This window comes from Zeus faber (assembly GCF_960531495.2).
Source record: "Zeus faber genome assembly, chromosome: 1".
Taxonomy (NCBI): domain Eukaryota; kingdom Metazoa; phylum Chordata; class Actinopteri; order Zeiformes; family Zeidae; genus Zeus; species Zeus faber.
In genome coordinates this window covers 25473686-25496433 of record NC_137193.1, presented here as the reverse complement: position 1 = coordinate 25496433, position 22748 = coordinate 25473686, and the positions used below count along the sequence as shown (strand labels likewise).

Below are 22748 nucleotides of genomic sequence, written 5' to 3'. Positions count from 1 at the left end.
ATGCAAATGTCATAATAGTGTATGCCGGATCATTTATTCCTTAATTTATGTCATCTTAATGCTGAAACAAAATCAAATTATTCATTGAAGGCCTTCTGCTGCATCTTGACATTTGGACATTCTGAAGCAATGCAGATAGTACAGTTTTCCATCAGGATTGACCAAAGATCTATTATTATTAATAATCCTGTGTATATTCCCAGCAAAGATAGATTACAATTGTTTCAATATGCATTGTCTTGAAAGATTATCATAATTTATTATCACCTTTAAGAGCATCAACAACTTTTACTTTTCATGAATATCCAGTGGGAAATGAAAGTTACTGTTGTCGAGGCTTAGCTTTTCTTCTACAGATGAGACTTGAGGTTTCTCAAAATATCGCTGATGTCATAGCTAGACAAGCCTTCTATTTTAGGGGAATTCCCGAGTCACAGTGAAGCATGAACCCTGAACAAGTGTTAACCATTAGTTCAATTCATCAATAGCATTACAGGCAGGTTTGTTCAATCTATTCCACATATACAATCAAAAAGCTCTCAGCTCTAGGCATTATGGTCTTATTAGTTATTAGGTTGCCAATGTACAAAGCGCGCGCACGCGCACACACACACACACACACACACACACACACACACACACCATTGACTTCTTAAACTCTACATGGACGTCTAACCATCTTGCACTCAATGTAAAAATACACTATAAAGCCTATTGTTAAGGGAGTGCAAATTAAGTTCTTTGGATTTACTCTTTCAGTTCTAATATATAGCTACTGTATCCATAGAATATCTGTATGTTTGAATCAATATAAATCTACTCAAAAAGCACTTGAACCCGTCGACATGAGTCTCTTCACAACGACCACAATCTAAACCCGCATTTGAATATACAAAGCCGTTATTGCAAATTGCGCAGTACACACTGAAGCATTCTTAAGTCATTCCTTATCTTAAGTCATGATAAGGAATCTTGCTGCCCAGAGTGCTCCGTCTAGGCTTTAGCTTGACGGTCAGAAGTTCCTTCCAAAAATCTTGCAAAGGTTTAAGCCAAAGAAAGTGGAAGCCACTGGAATTATCAAAAAGGTTCTTAGTCGAGGTAAAAAATAAATTAATATCAGCATATGAAAGGAAAGAGTACATAGAGCCGCACTGCTCTGTTCTGTTCGAAGTTGTTGATTGTTCATTTTTCTTTTTTTTCTATCCAGTCATGTGAGTCGGACATCCTTGATTCTCTCTATTGCTTTCCACCTCCAATACAGTTCCCCAGTGCTTATCTCGCTTATATTTGGTCTCTATGCTACACTCCTTGATGCCGTCTAGGTCTTCTGGGAGGGTGTGGGTGCGGCTGTGGAGTTCCCAGGAGAGTGCCAGCAGGTATCTCTTGCTTTGAGACTCGCTGTAGGACGGCCGGCAAAGAGGCCAGGACCCCCGCAGCAGGATGGGAGCTGTTGGCTGAGGAGGCGTTGACCACCAGGTCTATTTTCCCTTCCAACTTAATCAGCCGTGTCAGGATGTCGTCCAGCAACACAGCGATGGTTCTTTTCAGGTCAGCTGTTTGTGAGAGAGTACGGGATAAAGACTCAGGGAAAGGAAAGAGTGTGGGAACAAGGAGGGATTAGAGATTTTTTTTTTTTTTTTTTAAATACTTTTCTATGGCAAGAAAGCAACAGATAGAGGGAGACTACAAGTTTTCCTCTTCACAACTCACCGTAGCCGGCCATGGAGGTGCCCTGCGGACCACCTGGCACATTCTGCTTCTCCTCCGTCAGGACTTTAACATAGCGCTGGCTGAGCTCCAGGATTTGCTGGTGGAGCTCAGCGCTGCTCTGGTGGCGTGGCTGCTGCACCGTGTAACGCAGCAGCATGAGGCCCCATGCCAGGCCAAACACCAGTAGCAGCGCACTCAGCTTCTGAGACATGTTCCTCCGCAGGAGCGTGCCCAGCATGGTACTGAAGCTGATGCAAAGGGAGGGATAGACAGGGGGTGGGGGGCAGGAGGGCAAGGGGAACTAAGGCTGGGGGGGGTGTCAGGGGTCTGAGTTTAACAAGCAAGGAGGTTGATGTTACAGCAGGGGATGAATGAAGGCCTAAGTTGGAGGCTGCCGCCCGCAGTGCCCAGCGTTTCCTGGACAGGTGCTAGGGATGGAGGGCACTGGCCATCGAGTCACTGATGCACGTTGGGCATTCCACATCCGGGTTGGTAGACATTTCTGCTATTCTATGCTAGAAAAATAATAAAGAGAATGGGAAAAGGAAAAATAGGCAGAGAGAAAAACAGAAAAAAGAAAGACAGAAAACATACAAATTTAAATAAGCACAACCTTCACGTCAGCTTAATCTCTCACGATGTCCTGATGCAACATATGCATTAATAGGATACAATTAAGGTAGTTGGCCTGTTTGTCAAGCCGAGGCAGCAGATGCAAACTTCAATTACCATTGGGCACAATGAAGCTGATCAATAATCACAAACTGAGCCAAACATGAAAGTGTTCAGAGGAAAGACCAAACAGAATAGGACAATAGTCAGTGGGCTAGGCCAACAGCTCTCCATACATTTTTACATATATACATGGATACATTTTTGGGAGAGTGGTTGTCAAAAAACAACAACAAAAAAAAAAAAACAACCAAAAAAGTTTTGATAAATATGTTTTGAAAATGATTTTTCCATTAAATCTCCCATACCAACTATATAATGTAGTTGTGGTGGACCAAGGGGCGTGGTGAAGTCGTGGCAGATAGCAGCATGGCTTCCTTCCCGTGTCCACGCTGCTGCCTCGAATCGGCTGAATCAGCGCCCGCGCTGCGCTGATTGGTCCGATCCAGGGCAGGGAGTCTTTTTTAATGTGTGTCTGTCTTTCAGAGTGGGATTGGCACGGGCTCGTCAGTCGACCAGGAGCGTCATTACTCCTGCGCCCAGATTGATTGCGATCACTATTAATTATTTATCCTTTTGGCCAGCGAGCCTCTCTGTTTATTTTTATAATAAAAACTCTTGCCATGCAGGTAAACCAGTGTCAGAAAGACTCCGTCTCCCTCCCTAAACCCTGTGGGCAGAGACTCCTACAGTAGTCATTATACACTACTCACAAAAAGCTAGGGATATTCGGCTTTTGGGTGAAATTTCAGGATGAACCTAAAATGCACTATAACCTTTGCAGGTGAACTAAATTTGACCTTCTATAAACTTTTGAATGCACATCCATGAATCCAACTGTTCAATGTTTCAGTACTTTTTGCACAACTTGCTGTTCTCTAACAAGGAGCTGAACGGCAAAATTCAACAGGTGTTTGATCCATGAATCGACCAATACATTTCTTGGTTCAATTAGAATTGGTATTTAAACAGTCCTCTTCATCATGCTGTTCACATTTTGACATCATGAGACCAAGACGACACCTAACAATTGATCAACAGTACCTCACCATTGCGAGGCTTCAAACAGGATGTTCCCAGAGGAAGTGGCCACTGAGCTTAGAGTGTCACAGAGTGTCATCAACAGGTTGCAACAGAGATACAGAGACTTGAAGAGTCACAGAAAGGCATAGAAGTGGACGTCCTATGGCCACATCCCACACTGATGAGCGCTTCATTGTGAACAGTGCCCTGCGGAACCAGATGATGAATGCCACTCAACTCCAGGCACATTTAAGGGAGCTGAGAGGCACCCAAGTGTCACGTCAGACCATTCCAAACCCTTTACATCAGCGTGGTCTGCGTTCTAGACGACCTGCAAGGGAACCTGACCACACCACCAGGCACAGGCATCATCGTCTTGCACGGGCCAGGGAGCATTTACGCTGGACGAGGGACCATTGGGCCTCAGTGCTGTTCTCTGATGAAAGTCGATTCACGTTGAGCAGAAATGATGGCCGCTTACAATGTTGGAGACGTCAAGCAGAGCGCTATGCATCAGCCACTGTTGTCACCAGAGGAGCCTTTGGTGGTGGTGGTGTTACAGTGTGGGCAGGGGTGTCTAGTCAATACAGAACTGCCCTACACTTTGTGAATGGTACAGTGACAAGCCCATACTACCTGAATAACATCATTAATCCAGTCATTGTGCCCCTGCATGAACAACACAGGCCTACTTTTATTTTCATGGACGACAATGCTCCAGCTCATGGAGGTCGCATCATTAGGGAACGGCTGCTGGAGACTGGGGCACCTCAAATGGAGTGGCCTGCACTTTCTCCACACCTGAATCCCATAGAAAACCTATGGGATCAGCTGAGTCGCCGTGTAGAGGCTCGTAACTCTGTACTCCAGAACCTCAATGACCTGAGGGCCGCCCTTCAAGAAGAGTGGGGGGCCATGCCTCAGCAGACAACAAGTCGACTTGTGAACAGCATGAGACGTCATTGTCAAGCTGTAATTGATTCTCAAGGGCACATGACAAGTTATTGAGACATTGACATTTTTTGTTGTGGTAAACCCACCACTGTTGTTGGCTTTTGTTTCAATAAATTGTTTGAGATGAGAAAATCACCATTGCATGCTTCTACTTAAATGCCCTACTTTCATGATATAATATCACTGTAGTGTAAACCTTTTACATTTTCCATAAATTTCACCCAAAAGCCAAATATCCCTAACTTTTTGTGAGTTGTGTAAAACAGATAGTGAGTGCATCGCGCACATATGACGGTGCCAAGAAGTCGTCTCCTCCAGCTTGGGTGGCACAGTGACAGGTGCTTGGCCAAGCAAGCCAATTACTGCAATAAAGTACCTGAATACAGAGCGATGGCTTCTCAAAAAAAGTCTGCCAGCTCAAGATGCAGAGTAAGATGAGATGTGTGAAGGTGGGCCCCCTGAAAGTATACTGTTAACTGAAAAACGTAAGGTGCCAGAGGTTCAAATATCCATCTTAGCTTCTGAGTACGGATTCATGTGCCTAGCCCAAAATAAAGTGGACATATCCAAAATGTGTTCTGAAGTACTAGCTCATGAAAGCTTGAAACCAGTGAAATTAAGAGACATTTGCAAACTAAACACCAATCCCACATTGACAAACGATTCAATTTATTTTGTCATAAGGAGGTAGAACTGCGGAGCCGGAAGACTGCTGTGAGTGAGCACACTACAATCCCTGCCAGAACTCTGTTCGCGTCATATGAAGTGGCATGCCTAGTTGCTCAATCGAAAAAGAGCCACACTATTACTGAGAGCCTGATCTGTCCAGCAGCGATTGCAATGGCCAAAGCTATGCATGGTGACAAAAAAGATAGCATGCTTGAGACTATTTCAGGGTCTAATGACACAATGGCGGGGGGCATTGCTGACAAAGCAAAATACATCAAAGTCCAGCTCATTGAGTGTTTGAAGAAAAGTGGAAGGTTTTCCCTGCAGACTGATGAATCAAACACATGTTGATGTATCTTGCGTTGCACAGTTACTTGTTTTTGCAACATACAGCCATCAGGGGAAAATGTATAAGGATATGTTGTTCTGCCCGACGCTCGAGGGAACATTGTGTGTGTGCAGATGGAGCTGGTGCCATGCGGGGGACAAGAAAGGGACTAAAAGCTTAAGTTGTGGAAGTAACACCGCATGTCAAATTCACGCATTGTATTATCCACAGAGAGGCCCTCGCTAGCAACAACCTCTAGCCACCACTCTGCGACGTTCTCGAAACAACTTTTTCAAGTGGTTAACTAACGTCATCAAATCTCTCTCAATGAATACTAGGCCACGCTCTGCTATGAAATGGGCTCAGAACATAAATCTTCTATTTCACACAGAGGTCAGGTGGCTCTCACGGGGAAAGTGATAATCAGACTATTTGAACTGCGGGAAGAGGTCCGTATCTTCCTATCATAATGTGGTTCCCCCTCGCTGACCCCAACTAGGTTGCCAGCCTTGCATATCTGCCGGGCATGTTTGATAAACTGAACTGTCTATACATGTCCCACCAAGGCCCAAACACCATTGTCCTCACGCTTTCTGACAAGGTTACAGGGTTTACTGGGAAGCTGGAGCGGTGGGCCACGTGAGTCGAGGGGGGCAGTGTTGAAATGTTCCCTGAGTGAGAGGACTTCATGCACAATTCGGACATAAGCATCTAAATGATGAAAGGAGTTATTGCTACTCACCTCAGAGGCCTGCTTGATCATTTCAATAGGTACTTCCCAAATGACGACACCCCAGAGAGAAACGACTGGATACGCCAGCCTTTCACCACCTCCACGCTCTTGGACCTCTCCTCTGACCACACATTACAGACCACTTTTGCATCATGCACACAGGAGGAATCCTGGCTGTCAGTGGCTGAAGAATACCCAGGACTATTGAAGGCTTCAATGGATATACTTATTCCTTTTGGAGCTACATATCTATGTGAGAAGACCTTTTCCGAACTGACATTAATCAAGAATAAAAACAGATCATGGCTCAGAGTTGAAGATGATTTTTGTGTCCCTGTCCCCAGCATAAAACCAATAATACAATTGTTTTGTTCCAGCCATCCTACTAAAACAAGTAAGTGAAGGTTATCCCTGTTACAAGGGGGGAGCTGATAATACACGCCTATATGCCTTTACAGGTCTAACTGTGAAAAAAACTGAATCAACAGCCAGGGGCTGTTACAAAAGGGGAGAAAATACAAAACTACATGAATGTTAATAGCCTACAAGCCTAACTGTTACAAGGACTGTGAATTGACTGAGAATATAAGCCTGCATGGACTAAAAGGTATTTGCACTGTGCTAAAAGCCGTTTATAATATGAAAACATATTGGCCCTAGTTTTCCCCTATTGCCATTATTCATCTTGTAAAGCAGTCGCGTCGCCTCCTTCAGAATGAGTCGTGCTTTCGGGTCATGAATATAATGTAAAACTAATCATAGTCAAATTAATTGAGACTAGTTGTTTGTAATTTTTTGGTGAGCAATGCTTGGTTTGTGTACGTTTGGAATCTGTAATGTGTGCGTCTGGTAGTGGTGACGTGTGGGTTTGGTAGCGGTCACGTGTGATAGTAACCCCTGGGACAAACAGGGAGCGGAGAAGCGCATGTTTGCAGCAGAGGGTCGCTCAATCTTCCACTGCTATTAAGTCTGCGTCACGTGTGCAGAAAAACAGGCTAAATACGTGCCTAACTCTGTGCCATGCTTGCTTATCTAAACACTAAACAACAGTTCCAACGGGGCAGGGTGCCAAAGTGAAGTGAAGGGAATCTTTTTGGGGGTCGCAGCTCAAAAAGGTTGAGAACCACTGGGCTAGGCTACTATGCGCTGAATGCCCGCCAGACCCATTAAGACCCATGGTTCATTTTCCTCTAGGTTCATCATCATTAAAGGGGCTGTTTATCTATTTTAGTTTGATTCTTTAAGGCGTCAGTATACTCACAATCAAACTGAGCTTTTTTTGAACAAAAACTAATGTAGAATAACGGGGGGAACAAGAAGAAAATGTCTATTTAGTTCATGTCTGGCAATGGTTTGGACGGAAGATACCTGACTACATCAAAGGTGCTTCTTGGGGTTTTTATTTTCGTCCTTTCTTATTTTCCAGTAAAGAGTAGTTATTTGGTTCAGGGTACCGGAGAAGTAAGCTAGTTATAAAACAATAACCCAACCATCAACAAATCTTTTTCATCCTTCTCAACCCAGAAACTTGTTTAGCAGTTTTAACTGCAGAGGACTCACTCTGTACGGTCCAAGTAGGGATGGCCTTGCGCGGTGATGGGAACAAGGCACCTGTTTGCCAATCATACCTTTATAAAGGCTGCTGGTCTTGCAAATGGCCCAAAGAATAGCACAAGACACACGGTGGAACGGTTTTCACAAACCTGCCACTGCGCCCATTCAATTCTCTGTCGCTCTCTGGGAGTGGCACTTCCCATTGAGGTCAGATAAGGGACACTAACTGAGGGGGGGATCAATTATGAAAAGAAAAGTAACAGAATCTATGCAGCAATGTCTCCTGGTCTCTGTCCACACAAACACAAATACACACATGTCTTGTATGGTCTCTGTCCTACTGGGTAGTAACTGTGAATAGAAAAGCCAGCAGAAAATAAATAACTATAGAGGAAAAATAAATCCTAGCGGAAGACAAATGACTTGATGAGAACTAATAGCCAATGCCATTTAGTAGGCTTTGCTATGTCAGCTTAGAGTTCAACCTGATCTCACATACAAGTAATGTCAATGAATGCCTAAGGGCATTGGTAGCAAAAGGCCCGATCTCGGAAAGGTGTGTGTGTTGCCAATGCTATCTTTCTAGAGTTTCTTGGTTGTTGGTGCAAATAATTACTGCTCTTGAACTCCTCACACTCCGTAGACCAGGCTGTATCCATATGAAGGACTATTTGATGGTCGTCGTCAGATGAAAATACGACCATGAAAAAAACGCGGGCCACCGAACAGCCATTTGCATATGCATTACTTACAGGTGCATTGTGTGGCCTACACAATACCAGTCTACCGATATAGCAGGCCCTGTCATTGTTCATGGAAACAGCATTTAGATCCTCAGACAATGATTGTTCCACTTGTTCAGTAGGTCATTCAAACGAAACAGCAGGCCGGCGGAAGATAAACAACTGATAAGACAAACATTAACACTCTTTGCCTTGTGGTTTTAGAAATGCTGACACATGATGGTTTGTGTCTCAACATAACAGACTGTGTTTACCCGTCTCCAAGAAATACTCAATGCTTTGTCAAAGGTTAGGTAAATAATGTCCAAGTATTGAACCACAGATGGTCTGAAAAGCACAACTACTCACCCATTGTTATCCATTCAAGTAGTACTGTGTGGATATTTACTTATCCTGTACACGATATGCCATCTACCGTATATTTGCATATTTATACCCACAGCCAACCTACTGCCACTGAGCCCCTTTCGTAGCCTTGTCATATAATGTCATATAACTTCAATACTTAACGTATTTTGTATATTCTGCATATCTTGTTTTTCTTCGTTGAGTTCTTTTAGACAGCACTGACCCTTACCAAGACGCATCTCTGGGACACCTCTGAACACATTCATATATATATATATATATATATATATATATATATACACACACACACACACACACACACACAACATCACTGTCATTGTACAGATCTATATTTTGTCAAACCTGCAACTTAAACTTTGCAATCCTCGACGGGGCTCGTATGTTGAGACAAAGACCGAGTACATCCGCTCAGGAGCCACGGCCGACATTACACCGCAAATGAATCTACACGCAGTAAACGCAGTATACATCAACTTTTCTGTCGCTACGGACGAGGGAAGACCACCGCGATGACGCAAAACGCGGAGCACAAGGCGACACCGCGGTACCTCGAAGTGTGTCCGTGCAGCACGGCTCCGGCCGCCGTCTCTGGTCGACCGGGCGATGCTGGTTGTTCGGCCAACGCAGGCTCCTCTGGCGGTCTCCAGGGGCGTCTTCTCACCGCTTCCCGCTGTTCGTTGGCGTCTCCGCCTCGGTCATCGCCGCGGTAAACGCCCGAACCGGTAGAGCCGAGCTACAGGCGGGCCCCGGTCCGGGAGGGAAGGGCGGACTGAACTCGGCCGCTACAGAGGGTCCAACGCGGTACATGCGACTGTACCACTGTTGGGTCGTTTGCGAACTACCCGATTCTTTTGAACGGCTTTTTTTTTGTTTGTTTGTTTTGAAGGAACGAATGGAACCGAGCCTCGCTGGGTGATTAAAAAGAAGATGATTCTTTATTCATTCATGGCGACCAACACATACACGCTTTAAATGGTGGCCGGTGAAATGAGTCGTCTGCTTTTAAGCCCTCCTGGCTTGTCCATCCTCCAGGGGGCGGTCACGAGCAGTGGGCAGCATACAGCGACACGCCCGGGGACCAATTCCAAACGTCCATCGCTGGTCATACCACGACGTTCTGCATGTTTCTGGTGCGGGTCCTTACTGACGTTACAAAACCCCATGTGAGCGCGGGGAGAACGCGCAAACTCCACCCAGAAAGGCCCCTCATCGGGAGATAACCCGGCGGAGCCAACAGCGGCCCCAGGTGGGAATCGAACCCGGGACCTTGCTGTGGGGCAGCAGCGCGATGCACTGCGCAGTGACGCAGACAGACCCGAGTCGTTGTTTACCCCAAGTTTCACAGACACATATGTCGTGCTGTCTGTTTAGGTTTCCGTCTCCTTATAGTGTGAAATACTGATTTATAACTGTTCTGCCCAAAAAGAAAACTCACTACAGCACGTCGTCGTTCATTTTTATTATGAAACTTTTAAATGTTATCCAAATCAATTGATAAATACATACTAAAACAATACAAAATAAATACTTAGGAAGAGTATCGTGAATGTTCACGTGTTATTGCTGTAATTTGTCAATACGCAGATCGGCAACGCGCACACGCAACAATTGCGAGGGGCCTTTCTTTTGGTCGGCTCTTGGAAACGAACGGCGCCATAAGATCCGGCTCCCCACAAAGGGCCGAAATTTTCCACCACTAGACCGTACGTAGCTGTGTGTTCCGGGCGACGCACGGTTCGTCGTGCGTCCCGCGTTGCAGTTTGGGAAACGTAGTTCACAACAGTTTCTGCGTAACCGTAGTAACTGTGACGCCTGTGTAATACTTGGATTATCTCGATTTTAGATCGTGCGTTTTTCCAAACAGTCACACATCATCTGCTTTTTAACAAAATGGAAAGAATACACATCGACGGTACGACTACAACAGCACTGGATGACTATCTGGAATACAGAAGGTTTGCGTGAAATAGTTTGTTGTATTAACAACAACAAAGAGTTAATCGACTAAGTTAGGCGTGCTGCACGTGTAACAGATGTAATAGATATAATAATAATCTGTTTGAATTCAAGAAAATAATAAGAAAACAAAGCAGGTCGTCCCGGCATTGATATTGATGATCTGGCTTCGGGGACTAAATGGTGAGAGGAACCTCTTCCAGGATTGTGGGTGAAGATGACGGCGGCATTGCCTTCACCTCTGATCAATATGAGCAGTACAAGAGGAGGATGATTCCCCAGAGAATGAGGAACCGCCTCTACGTGAGCTTCGGGGTGCCGGGGAGTATGGACTGTAAACTTGTCGGCCCTGAGACGCAATGCTTCTGCTCACACAGGTACTGCAACATAACTATGCATTTTTCCATGCAGGTTATAATAAGTAAGCCTATATCTGGAGATACTGTAACATCATGATTTTTTCCTTCATCTTAGGTTCAGCTCTCTGGTTCACTGATAGCTTTGTTTACTATCTGATAGTTTTTGCATATGAACCAATTTATCCAGTTAATTATTTTCCGGGTCCGTTTTTATTCGTTTATTTTATTGGTTTCTCTTATTTTCTTAGGTTATATATTGTGTTGTTTATCATTTGGTTTAGTGTATATTTCATTGTGTACATCTACCGGTTTTTATTGTGTATTTCCACGTTTTCCGCCAAATTTATTTTATTTTTTATTCCATTGCTTTATTATTATTATTATTATTTTTCCTATTTTTTTTTTTTTTTCATGTGAGCTGTTGCTGGCACTGGATGAATAAAGAATCTATCACAAAACACAAACCCGTGCCCCCATTTTACCCCCATCAGGTTCAAGCAGCATAAAACGGACTTTGACGTGGTTCCGTCGGAGCGGCCCCTGGCCCTGCCTTGTCGGGTGGACGGCTGTCGCTGTCCCACGTACCGCTACGTTCCCATGAATGGGTCGCAGCCCGTCCGCTGCCGGTGTAAACACTCCACCCAAGATCACAGCGAGGCTGCCGGGCACCCTTGCAGGAGGTGTAAGTGTGGGGTAATAATGGCACAGTTACACCAACGTCCCCGATTCTGTATAATCTTTTTTTTTTCCTTTTCAAATGTTATAGTTTCATGTTGTTCGTGTAAGTTGCTGTCTACTATATTGTTTTGTTCCCAATCACACTGGAAGCATGACACGCACCTTTTCCTTCGTGTTCATGACGTTGAACGTGACGGACCAAAAAAAACAATACCTCATTTCTCCTGGAAAGGTGTGAAAACGGTATTATTGTCATCTGCATTTGCAGAAATAATTTTGAAGCGCAGCGAGGGTAAGAAACAAGTACCTAGCGGTGGGAATCGCCAGGATTCTACTTGGGTGATAACTGTCGCTTCTCATTCATGGAGCATAGTTAATGTCTGCGCAAACCACTCGCTGTTGTTCTGGAAAAAAACAGCTCTCCCATTTTCCCTAGTTTGGGACGCAAAACAACGTTCATCCGACGGCCACAAGGGGGAGGATCCGACTGTCGGATCCGATTACGGACTAGGTGTGAATCTGGCTCTAGTTGAAGTTTGAAGTTTTAACAAATCTTATTCCTTCCCCATTAGGCTCTTTCTGTCCTGGGTTCCAGAGCCCGCACACCTGTGGGTGTGGCAAGCCCTGCTACACCCACCGCACCCTGGTGAATATCAAAATGAAGGGGGTCCTTTTAACACGCTAGATGCTAGGCAAAGGATTCAGTTTGAATGTGAATTTGTTTATACAGAAGTGTATAGTGTTTGTTTATATGCTTATTGACTACATTTTGTCTTAATGTAATTCAATGTCAGGTTTATTGTACATCACCATCTTAAGTTAATCTTCCATATATATTTTACTTTTGGACAGTAACTTTTTATTTTTTTCAAAATTGTATCTTTTATTTTATTGTTGAGGTTGTATCGGTTGTTTATCATTAGGTCTATCTATCCATCTATCTTTCCACCCATCCATCCATCTATCCATCTGTCCAGCTATCTAAAATCTACTGTAACTGTTAATTCCCGCATCTGCTGATTCCTCCATCTTTCTTTTGCTCTACAGGTGGAGACAAGGGCAGAGAGGGAGAGCCGGGGTCATCCGGGGGGCAGGGATGTCCCCTACGCTGCCATGGGGGGTCTGACGGGCTTCAGCTCTCTGGCCGAGGGTTACCTCAGGCTGGACCACAGCGGCTCAGGTGAGGGATCAGGTGGACCCACTAGGGCTACTGGTTATTCAATCTGTAGGGTGAAAGCTGAGTGGATTAACTGTAAAGTGTGTGTGTGTGTGTGTGTGTGTGTGTGTGTGTGTGTGTGTGTGTGTGTGTGTGTGTGTGTGTGTGTGTGTGTGTGTGTGTGTGTGTGTGTGTGTGTAGGTTCTTCTCTCTCTGTGCTGTCACATGAAAATCCCGAACCCCTCCAACCACTTGGATTTGAGAAGGCATATGGATTCACGGCGGCTTCTTCTGGTCAGACAGGTTCGTTGGTGGACTCACAATTTACAATATTTGCAATAACGGCTTTGTATATCCAAATGCTGGTTTAGATTGTGGTCGTTGTGTAGAGACTCATGTCGACGGGTTCAAGTGCTTTTTGAGTAGATTTATCTTGATTCAAACATACACAGATATATATTATTTGCACTCCCTTAACAATATGCTTTATAGTGTATTTTTACATTGAGTGCAAGATGGTTAGACGTCTGTGTAGAGTTCAAGAAGTCAATGTTGTGTGTGTGTGTGTGTGTGTGTGCGTGTAGGTTCTTCTCTCTCTGTGCTGTCTCATGAAACTCCCAGACCCCTCCAATCACTTGAATTTGAGAAGGCATTCACGGCGGCTTCTTCTGGTCAGACAGGTTTGTAGTGGACTCACAATTTACACCAATATTTCACAATTATATAAAAACCATCAACATTTAACAAACCCCCTGTTCCATAGACTCTGGATCATCGATGAAGGAACCTGCATCAGAGCTCAGGAGGCGAGAGGAGGAGGACATGGCTGCCTTTGAGAGACGGTACAGGGAGCGGGTGAGTCCAGCTCTCTAATGTGGCACTTGAGGGCAGCAAAGAGCAGGAAAGTATCTCAGCACTGAAAAAATGACAGAGACGAACCTGAGAGGAGTTTCGGTCAAGTGCAATATAGAAATTATCAGTCAGAGGGGAAACTGGTCTGTGAACTGCATCCTCAAACCTTAGATTTGACCCCCACATTAATTTTGAGCCTTTGCAAGAGCCAGCACCTTAAACATACAGTATAAGACCACCCACCTCCAAACTACTATGTACTTAAACATGCATGCATTGTGTGATAAACCAAATGGTAACCAAGGGCTTCGATAAGAGTTAATCCAAATTAAGTTATCTAAATGTTACCCACTCTGAGACAAACACCTTTATAAATGCTGGGTTTTCTGTAGTCCTTAGGAACAACACGGTGAGGGAGTCTCATCTCTGAAATAATATATAGCAGAACCAAGTATTAATACTAAACTAGGTCCCCTGATGACCACAATGTATAAATACTCTGCATATTTTGTTTTCCTAAAAGCCCTTTTCATAAGAGTTGTGCACTGTGCATACAGTATTCATTGCATTGAATATGTTTGAGATGTTTTTGTAAGCTCTGAATTCTATAAAAAGTACATTACGATTTATTATATTGTTAACCATTGACAAATGACAATTTTGTATCAGCATGAGTGTGGAGGACAACATGAGTTGCTCAGGGTGGTGTTTTGTATTAAAGCAATCAACAAAAAGGCGCGCTGGCCATAACGTGAACATTAAACAGTATTGTATTAAGAAGTGTCAGGGTCCATCTCGTGATCTGGTCCACAGGGTCGCCACTCCTGCAGCACATGATCCCCACTGCAAGGCAAACAACACATAAGAAATCTCTCCCAGCCGACTCGGACCAATCGGCCACAGTGGGCTAAGCAGGCCGAGTCGGAACAGCTGTGCCGGCGCAGGAAGAACCCCACGCTGTAACCCACAGACTGCGGCTTAGCCATGTCCCCCTTTGTCTGCCACATACCCCCATCGCCTGAATTAAGCCGGGGAGCTGTCCGGACGCAGAGGGGGAGAGGAAATAGGCTACCACCATCGGCACCCCCGGCCTATGGATCACCTTGAACTTGAAGGGCTGAAGAGGCAGTGTGGTGTGTTAGCCATGGGGGGGAACAGAATGGGGCTTGCGGGCCAAACAGGGAACATAAAATGAAAAAAAATGTACACCTCTTCAATGCTGCTGGGGCACTGACTCGAGCAGGCGTGCGGCAGTGGGGAGAAGCCCGTGCTGAGGTTTGCAGACCACGGCTTAACCATGCCCCTCGGTCTGCCATATACCATCCCCCACCCCAAACAGGAGTTAAAAGGCTGCAGGGCCAGATACCAATGGGTGATCTGGGCCTTGGTATCCTTCATGCGGTGGAGCCATTGGAACGGGGCGTGGTCCGAAGATAGGGTGAAAGGGCATCCCAGGAGGTAATATCGGAGGAAACTGATGGCCCATTTATTCGCCAAACACTGTTTGGTGCTGTACCACGATTCCCTTTCAGACAGCTTGTGGCTGAGGTACACCACGGCTGTTCAGCGCCCTCCACCTGCTGGGACAAGACTGCCCCCAGCCCCCTGTTGAACATGCCGCAGTCACTGCAGACAGAAGCAGATAGAAATTGGGGTAAATAGCACTGGCTTCCCACAGATAGCTGCCTTTACTCCCACAAATCCTTGTTGGCACCTCTCCGACCACTGAACCGGATCTGGAGCAGTCTTTTGAGTTCAATTAGTTGAGGGGCTGGTCAGCTCTGAGAAATTGGGGACAAACCGCCTATAGTAACTGGCCAGCCGCAATAACTGCTCGATCTCCTTCTTGATCTTGGGTCTTGGCGTGTTCGCGACCAGGCCATCCCCCAAATGGTACCCCAGATACCGTACCTCCCTCCACCCCTTGGCACACTTCTTTGGGTTGGCGGTGAGCCCTGCCCACCACAGGTACTCGAGCACTGCGTCCACATGCTGCATTTGCCTCTCCCAGGTGTTACTATGAATGATGACATCGTCCATGTAGGCAGTGGCGTATGCCATGTGCGGATGCAGGACCTGGTCCATGAGTCTCTGAAAAGTGGCTGAGGCCCCGTACAACCCAAACGGAAGTGTAACAAACTGGCACAACCCCTGCAGAGTTGAGAAAGCTGATTTTTCCTTGTATTCTGGCATCAAGGGAATCTGCCAGTTGCCCTTGGTTAAATCCAGTGTTGTGAAAAATTGAGCAGTGCCTAACTGGTGAAGCAGCTCGTCGACCCAAGGCATCAGGTACTGGTTGAATCAGGCTTACCCACCAGCACGATGGGGCTACGCCAGCCGCATTTAGACTCCTCTATCACCTCTATATCTCTCCTCTATATCTCTATATATCTCCTCTATATGTCCAGCATGGCCTCTTACTCTGCCTGATTTTACGTTTGTGCTTGGGCAGGTATGTGTGGCATGCAATCTGGCAGAGGGGAGAACATATCAGAGAAGTGCTGTTGCAACGTGGCCACGTCCGCGCTCTGGCCTGGCGAGAGATGGTTACAAGACAGGGCCGAGTGGGATCTGTCACTTTTGGAACCTCCGGCCCCAATCATCCTCCTCGATCACCGTGGTGGCCAGAGATGCGGACACCCTCTACCTCCACTCCTTTCGGAGGTTAAGTTAGTGAATCTGAGACACCCCACCCCTGTCTAAGCACTCAACCTCATAATCGACGTCCCCAACCCCAGTCCCCTGCGTCACAAGGAATGCCCCTATGCGGAAGCAGGATGTTCAAATGGCCGTATGCCATTTGCCGTCATTTGCCATCTTTGCTTGTCTTCCAATCCCTGGCAGAGCCTTTTAAGTCGGCGTGAGTAATCAGTCATCCCTTCATCACTATCCACCTGATTCCCCTCATCCATCGCCCAGGCCATTCACTCCCGGAGTAATCGCCCCCGGGGACCGGTCGTCTCGTCTCCACCGGAGTGAAGGAGGTAACTCCGGGATCCCCGGAGTAACGTACTTTTAAAAAGACTTGTTCCTATGGGATGTCAGTCCGTGTCACAAACTACTTCAACTGAGGAAGTGACTCAGTGGGAGGGGGTTGCATGGGACAATATATGTGTTTTGTTAAATTGCACTATATATATATATACTCTGGGATATATATATCCTCTTTATATACTCTTTATTGAGTGTGGGTGTGAATATCGCCATGCACACACCGAATCTACACCTGTGACGCCTCCACTAAATCCCCGGGTTAAACCAGGTGTTGCTGGACCATGAGTCCAACAAAACCTGATGCCTACCTACTTTAACTCTTACTGTTACCCTTCTTGACCGGGAAACAGGTCCAGCAGACCAGCGACCCCAACCACTTGTCTGACCTCCATCAAGGCACAGTCCCGCCGAATATGGTCAAGTCACCGAGGCGCCAGCACCCCTGCTCAGGTGTCTGTCGGCCAGACGTTCCTCCCCCTGGGTCTGCCGCTGGCCCCAGAGGAGTTGTCTCCTGGTCCAGCAGCCGGTCCCTCACCATCTCTTGGAACTGGTGGGCCTGTGCCGCCTGCATAGAGGCGAGGGCAGTGATCACCTGCTCCAGTGGGGCGGCGGGCTGACTTCCGCGTTGCTTCCCTCCAAAGTCCCTGTTCAGGCGCCACTTGTGGAGGACTCTGTCCACAGACACGGGTTCAGGGAGGGAGATGGAGACTGAGAGGACACTGCTTTTCTTAAATAAAGGCAGTCAACAAAAAAGCTTGCTGGCCACACCGTGAACATAAAACAGAATTGTATTAAGGAGCGCCAGGGTCCGTCTCACAATCTGGTCCACAGGGTTTCTGCTCCTGCACCACGCGATCCCCACTGCAGGACAAACAACACATAAGAAAACTCTCTCAGCCGACTCGGACCAATCAGCGGCAGCGTGCCGATCAGGCCGAGTCGGAACAGCTGCGCCGGCAACGGGAAGAAGCCTGCGCTGTAACCTGCAGACTGGGGTTTAGCCACGCCCCCTCATCTGCCACAATGAGCAGTCCTTACAGCATTATAGCTGCCTATTGCTATAGTAAGACTGAGCACATAATGATTGTATCATAATTATTGTATTTTAATTAATCCTCCGATGCATATAAATAAAGAAAACACCAACAAATGAATGACATGTTTCCCATAACCCCTGGTGCGTTTCTTTCAGATAAAGGCGGAAACAATGGCCACCAGGCAGCAGAGTTTCAGATCAAGGGCATGGCAGGACAATCCAAAACCATCCACCAATGTCCAGAGTAAGACGCCTTTTAGAAAATGAGAGTTACCCAGCTGACCAAAGAGCCACTAAAACAAACATTAAACTGACATCCAACCCACTGGTTATCAAATGGCATGGACTATCAACATTTACGACATCAAAGAGATTACAGCAGTGTTCTTTTGATCAGATATTTAAAGCTTTTCCCAAAGTTCAAAAGACTTGACTGATATTCTGCACCAGTTAATACATCTTTCATATGTTTTGTAACAACATATTTCATTAAACATTAAGCAACTTTGGGGTGAAGATCGGTCCGTCGACTGACGACTCAACGGATAACATCTGGAATACGTAACATCTCCTGGTCACCGCGAGTGATCTCCCATCGCACTGGACTGAGAAGAGCAACCAGTTTCTCCAGTTGTCAGTCATTGGGAAGTCTAATCAGTGCGGTTTCCGTGCGGCGAGCTGGTGCTGCCATCTCTGTGATGGATGTACTGTATTTCACTGTTAGTTAATGTCCTTTCAAGGAAAAGAAACATACGTACTCAGATGGCTTGTGAAATCTATTGCACATTTATACACATGCATACTGTATGTGCTTGCTGAAACCTTTTGCAGAATGTAACATTAATGAACATATACTGTACAGTATAATGAATTACATTTCACATTCAAATTGGTAGAAAGTTTAAATGTTTATCAACCAGAGCACAAACTAACAACTTCCAAAAGATGCTTACAACCCATTCATTTATATTTTCCTGGTAATTTGTATTCACCTCGCTATGGCAGTGGTATTCAATCTGTGGGGTGTGCACCCCTAGTGGGGCACAGAGGAATTGCAAGGGGGCACTAGGGGGTTGTTATTTTCATTAGTTAATTGAAAAGAAGTTTATTATTTTTTCATTTGTGGTGCACCTTTCTATCCCCGTTAGCCTGTGTAAAGAGGCAATAAAAGCCGCTTATTAACCTGCCCACTTATTTTTTATTTGGACATTTTGGGAGAAGGTGTGTCAAGTCCTTCAAATCCTAAGTAAGAGAGGGGGTTTGAATATCACTACTCTACTATGGGGTGTATTTACTAAAGAAGACAGTGATTTACCATGCGCAAATAAATGTGGCTGCAGCAGTTTAGTGACTTACTTATCACCCCCCCTTCAAATCAACCCAAATGCAACTTTCCCATTAGAAATACAGAAGGTTCACTATTGACGCTTGCCTGCATCTTTATCACTGAGAAGCAGGAGATTTGAGCGAGAGACTAGAAACCGGGGTGTGAACTACAGGGGAGCCAGGGGGAGCTTGGCTCCTCTTATAGTAAGACATGAGCTTCCCTGAAAACGTGATTTGTGAAATTTTGGAGGGTCCCTAAAATATTTACAATATGCTCTTTTTGCCATCGATTTATATTATTCTCTATATTCTTCCTCATGAATCATGCGTAAAATTGGCCTATTATTGATGTATGATTCATGCATGAGGGTGATTCTTCACTAATTCACTTTAATAAATATACCTACATGCTTGCTATTCTTGACCATTGAAGCGTGGCGGCGCAATATCATGAACGTCGCTCCCTTTAACTCAAAGATCAGAAAAAAGGAAACTTTCTTTGTCCCACCCGCCATTATTAATTTCTTTGTTTTGTAGTGAGCATACAGTCAGATATGTCAAAAGGAAAACAAAGAAGCTTACTCGCAAATATTGGATTTAATGCTCACGCATGTGTGTGTTGTTTTCGGCTGGTTTGTTGAAACGTGACCCTCGCATCTGAAGTCTTGAGTGTACCCAGAAATGATTGTGCTCATCTGTATGTGATGGGTAACTTTAACCGTTGTTGATGAGGGCTCGATCCCTTGTAGACAGCCTGGCGTACTCTGTTTTTGACCTAATGCTCATACATTTGTGTGTTCTCCTATTTGACCTATCAGTGCCTTTTTTTGTGCCGATAAACTATAGGATATAGTACATCACTCTGCAGAGTATAGTGTGGCCTGCTTCAGGTGGTCGTGCTGTATCACACTGGGAAGTTTGGTTTTGATACCCGTGTGGAGGTTTTATGTAGACATTAGCGGATTATTCTATCTCAGATGTGCTGACTGCCGACATAAAGCAAGTATGCCTACATTCTTGCAGCTATGAATGTTTCTTTGCAACAAGAGTCACAGTCAGTCAAGCCCCCAACCCACACACCCACACATTCACACACACACACACACACACACACACACACACACACACACACACACACCCCGAAAAAATATATATATATTCTAAATGGACACCCCTCCATAATCCCCAATAATCTCTTTGGGAAGAACAAATTCTGCATAAGAAAATTTACCCAACCGGAAAAAAACATTTTTTACTTAGTATTTATCGAATTATTACATCTGAGAGTAATTATCAGATTAGATAGTCTGTTTTCCTCTCCTTCTTCTGCTCCGCTTCCCTCTTCCATTTCCAGAGTGGTGGAAAAAAAGGTATTTGTGGACACTGATATATTTTGGGATCGCATTAAACACCTGTGGAAGTTGAATAAAAAAATCCCGGATAACACACGTCGGTGTAAAGCATCGTGTGCAAATGCGGGTAAACCCGACTACTACTCCTAGTGAAGCAGTCGTACTTCACCATTTCCCTTTTGGAAAATACATAGTAAGGGTTAACGTGCGATAGGTTGATGAATCAACTAGGGCTGCCTTTACATGCACAATTTCCTGAGCCCCCTGTTTGCCCCAAACGCCAATGTTATTTTAATGGTCATTCGGAGCCTTGTGCAACGTCTGTTTGGTTGCGAGAAGAATGACGCCCACTCGTCATGTTTCCAAAATAAGAGCAGAATTATGGGCGTTGGGAGCTGGATTTAATTTGCACATAGATGTACAGTCTCAATTGATTAATCCCATTCCTCACGGCAGATCAGCGGTGATGAGAGCTGATGTAATCTGCGGCGTAAACGGGGAGTGAAACGGGTCGTGTTTTCTCAACGGGTGGCCCACTTTCTGACGCCGCCAACTGAGGAATCAAATTAATGGGAATAGCAACATCGACTCCTACTCAAATGTTCCCAGCATGCCGGGGCCCTGGGGCCGGGGGCCGTGACGCTCCGGATTTTTCCGCGGGCAGATTGTTAACGGCTGCACCGGAGGAGAAGCCGATTTCATTGGGGCCGTCTGCACGCGCCTGAGCAGTTGGTCTCGGGGTAAAGGCGCGAGGATGAAACGCCCGAGGCAAAGCCCGGACGCACCTGGGTCTCTGGTCTGGGCCGTGAAGGGGAAGCCAGTGGAAGGGATCTTATCTGAAAGCTGACACTTCGCGTTCAGTGTGTGCGCGAACGGTGACGGGGGATGAGGACACGAAAGTGCGTAACAGTCTAATGCAGCGGTCAGCGGCGGTCTGCAACTCTGGCTGTTTAACCCCTCCCCGTTGGCTGCCTGGCTATGACAATATAAAACGAGAAAAATGTGTCGATCGATTCTCTTTATTTTGTTTTAATATTTTGTAATCGTAAACACTTGCATACCAAAAAAAATGTGATGTTTATATAAAAATTAATTTCATCAGCCAAAATGTGCTTCTGGGTTGCTAGGCTACTACGCCCTGTCCGGTCTGTTTGCGCCTGAAATGGACAGTGACTGGTGGCGCGATCAGTTCATCAGTACAGCGCCCCCTGGTGACCAGTAGCTGTGTGTTTTTCATTAGTGAGCGAGCTAGCTATCACTGCAAGGAACTATTGGCTGGGACAGAATAATTTGCATTCATGGAAGCAGGGTGCCGAGAGGGAGAGGTCGGGGAAGGGTTTTGCGCACCCGTCTCCCTCTTCGGCGGTACAGACCATGCACACGCGGGCGATGTGCGAGCCAACGATGATCGGCGCCAAAACAGTGTTTGTATTTTACGTCTCCTTGTGGAACGAAACACGTGGGTATGGAACGAAACCGTGTGTGTAATGGGGACACTTTCTCCGTGACTCTCTCCCCGATCCGCCCCCCTCTCCATGCGTTATGCGCAGAAAAGAATCTAAACGAGTCTACGAGTCGTGCCCCGTCGCCGCACCGTTTTTGGTTTTATTTGGAAGAACGGGGCACGCCTCTCCGTGTTGCTCTCTGCCGTTGGGGCGCGCGGAGAGCCGTGTTCGAGTCCAGGGATGATTCACACATCTAAAAATATATTTATGATTCCCCTATAATTCCTCATCAAAACATTATCCCTGTGGATTTTTTAAGCTTCCATCTGTTTTATCCTGTTATTGTAATGCACACTGACTGACAAAAAAAAAACCCCGCTGCTTGACTTGAAGAAGCCGGCTGATGGTTCTTTCATCGGCCCTCATATTTTTTATTGACGTTGCCTAATTGAACCGAACAAAAAAAGCCCCGTGCGTCCCGTGTCCCCCCCACTTTGTGCGTTCCATGCACACGTTCCGGCACTTTTGTTCTCCCCCCGACCCGCTGGATCGGCAACCTCTCTGTGTTCTGGCACCTCCTGATTTACAAATTAAGCACTGGTTTTCGTACAACAAAAAATGCAATTGGAAATATTGAGGTAGAGGTGAGGTTTTTTTATTGTCCGCTTTTTGTTGCACTTTCTATCGATCAAATAGCGATAAGGCAGTTACATTGACCTGCATTGATACCTTTAGGTAAAATATGAAGTGAAAACAGCCATAGCTTGTTTATCAGTATGTAATCAATATAGGCAGTAGACTGATTACCCGTGTGAAAAGCCTTGAATATTTTTTATTGT

At 45.6% G+C, this 22748-nt stretch overlaps 2 protein-coding genes across 2 annotated transcripts; one reads left to right on the top strand and one right to left on the bottom strand.

The window, feature by feature from the left end:
• Nucleotides 1-232: 232 nt before the first annotated feature.
• On the bottom strand, nucleotides 233-9505 carry ccdc126 (coiled-coil domain containing 126). Its single transcript, XM_080013482.1, has 3 exons — nucleotides 9304-9505; nucleotides 1711-2225; nucleotides 233-1553 (listed from the first exon to the last, which is right to left on the bottom strand). The coding sequence occupies exons 2-3, from the start codon at nucleotides 1946-1948 to the stop codon at nucleotides 1300-1302; spliced, it is 492 nt and encodes a 163-aa protein (XP_079869608.1). The 5' UTR covers nucleotides 1949-2225; nucleotides 9304-9505; the 3' UTR covers nucleotides 233-1299.
• A 1140-nt stretch (nucleotides 9506-10645) lies between these two features.
• On the top strand, nucleotides 10646-21686 carry fam221a (family with sequence similarity 221 member A; the record flags this gene model as incomplete). Its single annotated transcript, XM_080018662.1, has 10 exons — nucleotides 10646-10710; nucleotides 10915-11088; nucleotides 11562-11752; nucleotides 12321-12394; nucleotides 12796-12928; nucleotides 13106-13207; nucleotides 13489-13584; nucleotides 13668-13759; nucleotides 17943-18030; nucleotides 21592-21686. The coding sequence occupies 10 exons, from the start codon at nucleotides 10646-10648 to the stop codon at nucleotides 21684-21686; spliced, it is 1110 nt and encodes a 369-aa protein (XP_079874788.1).
• Nucleotides 21687-22748: the final 1062 nt, after the last annotated feature.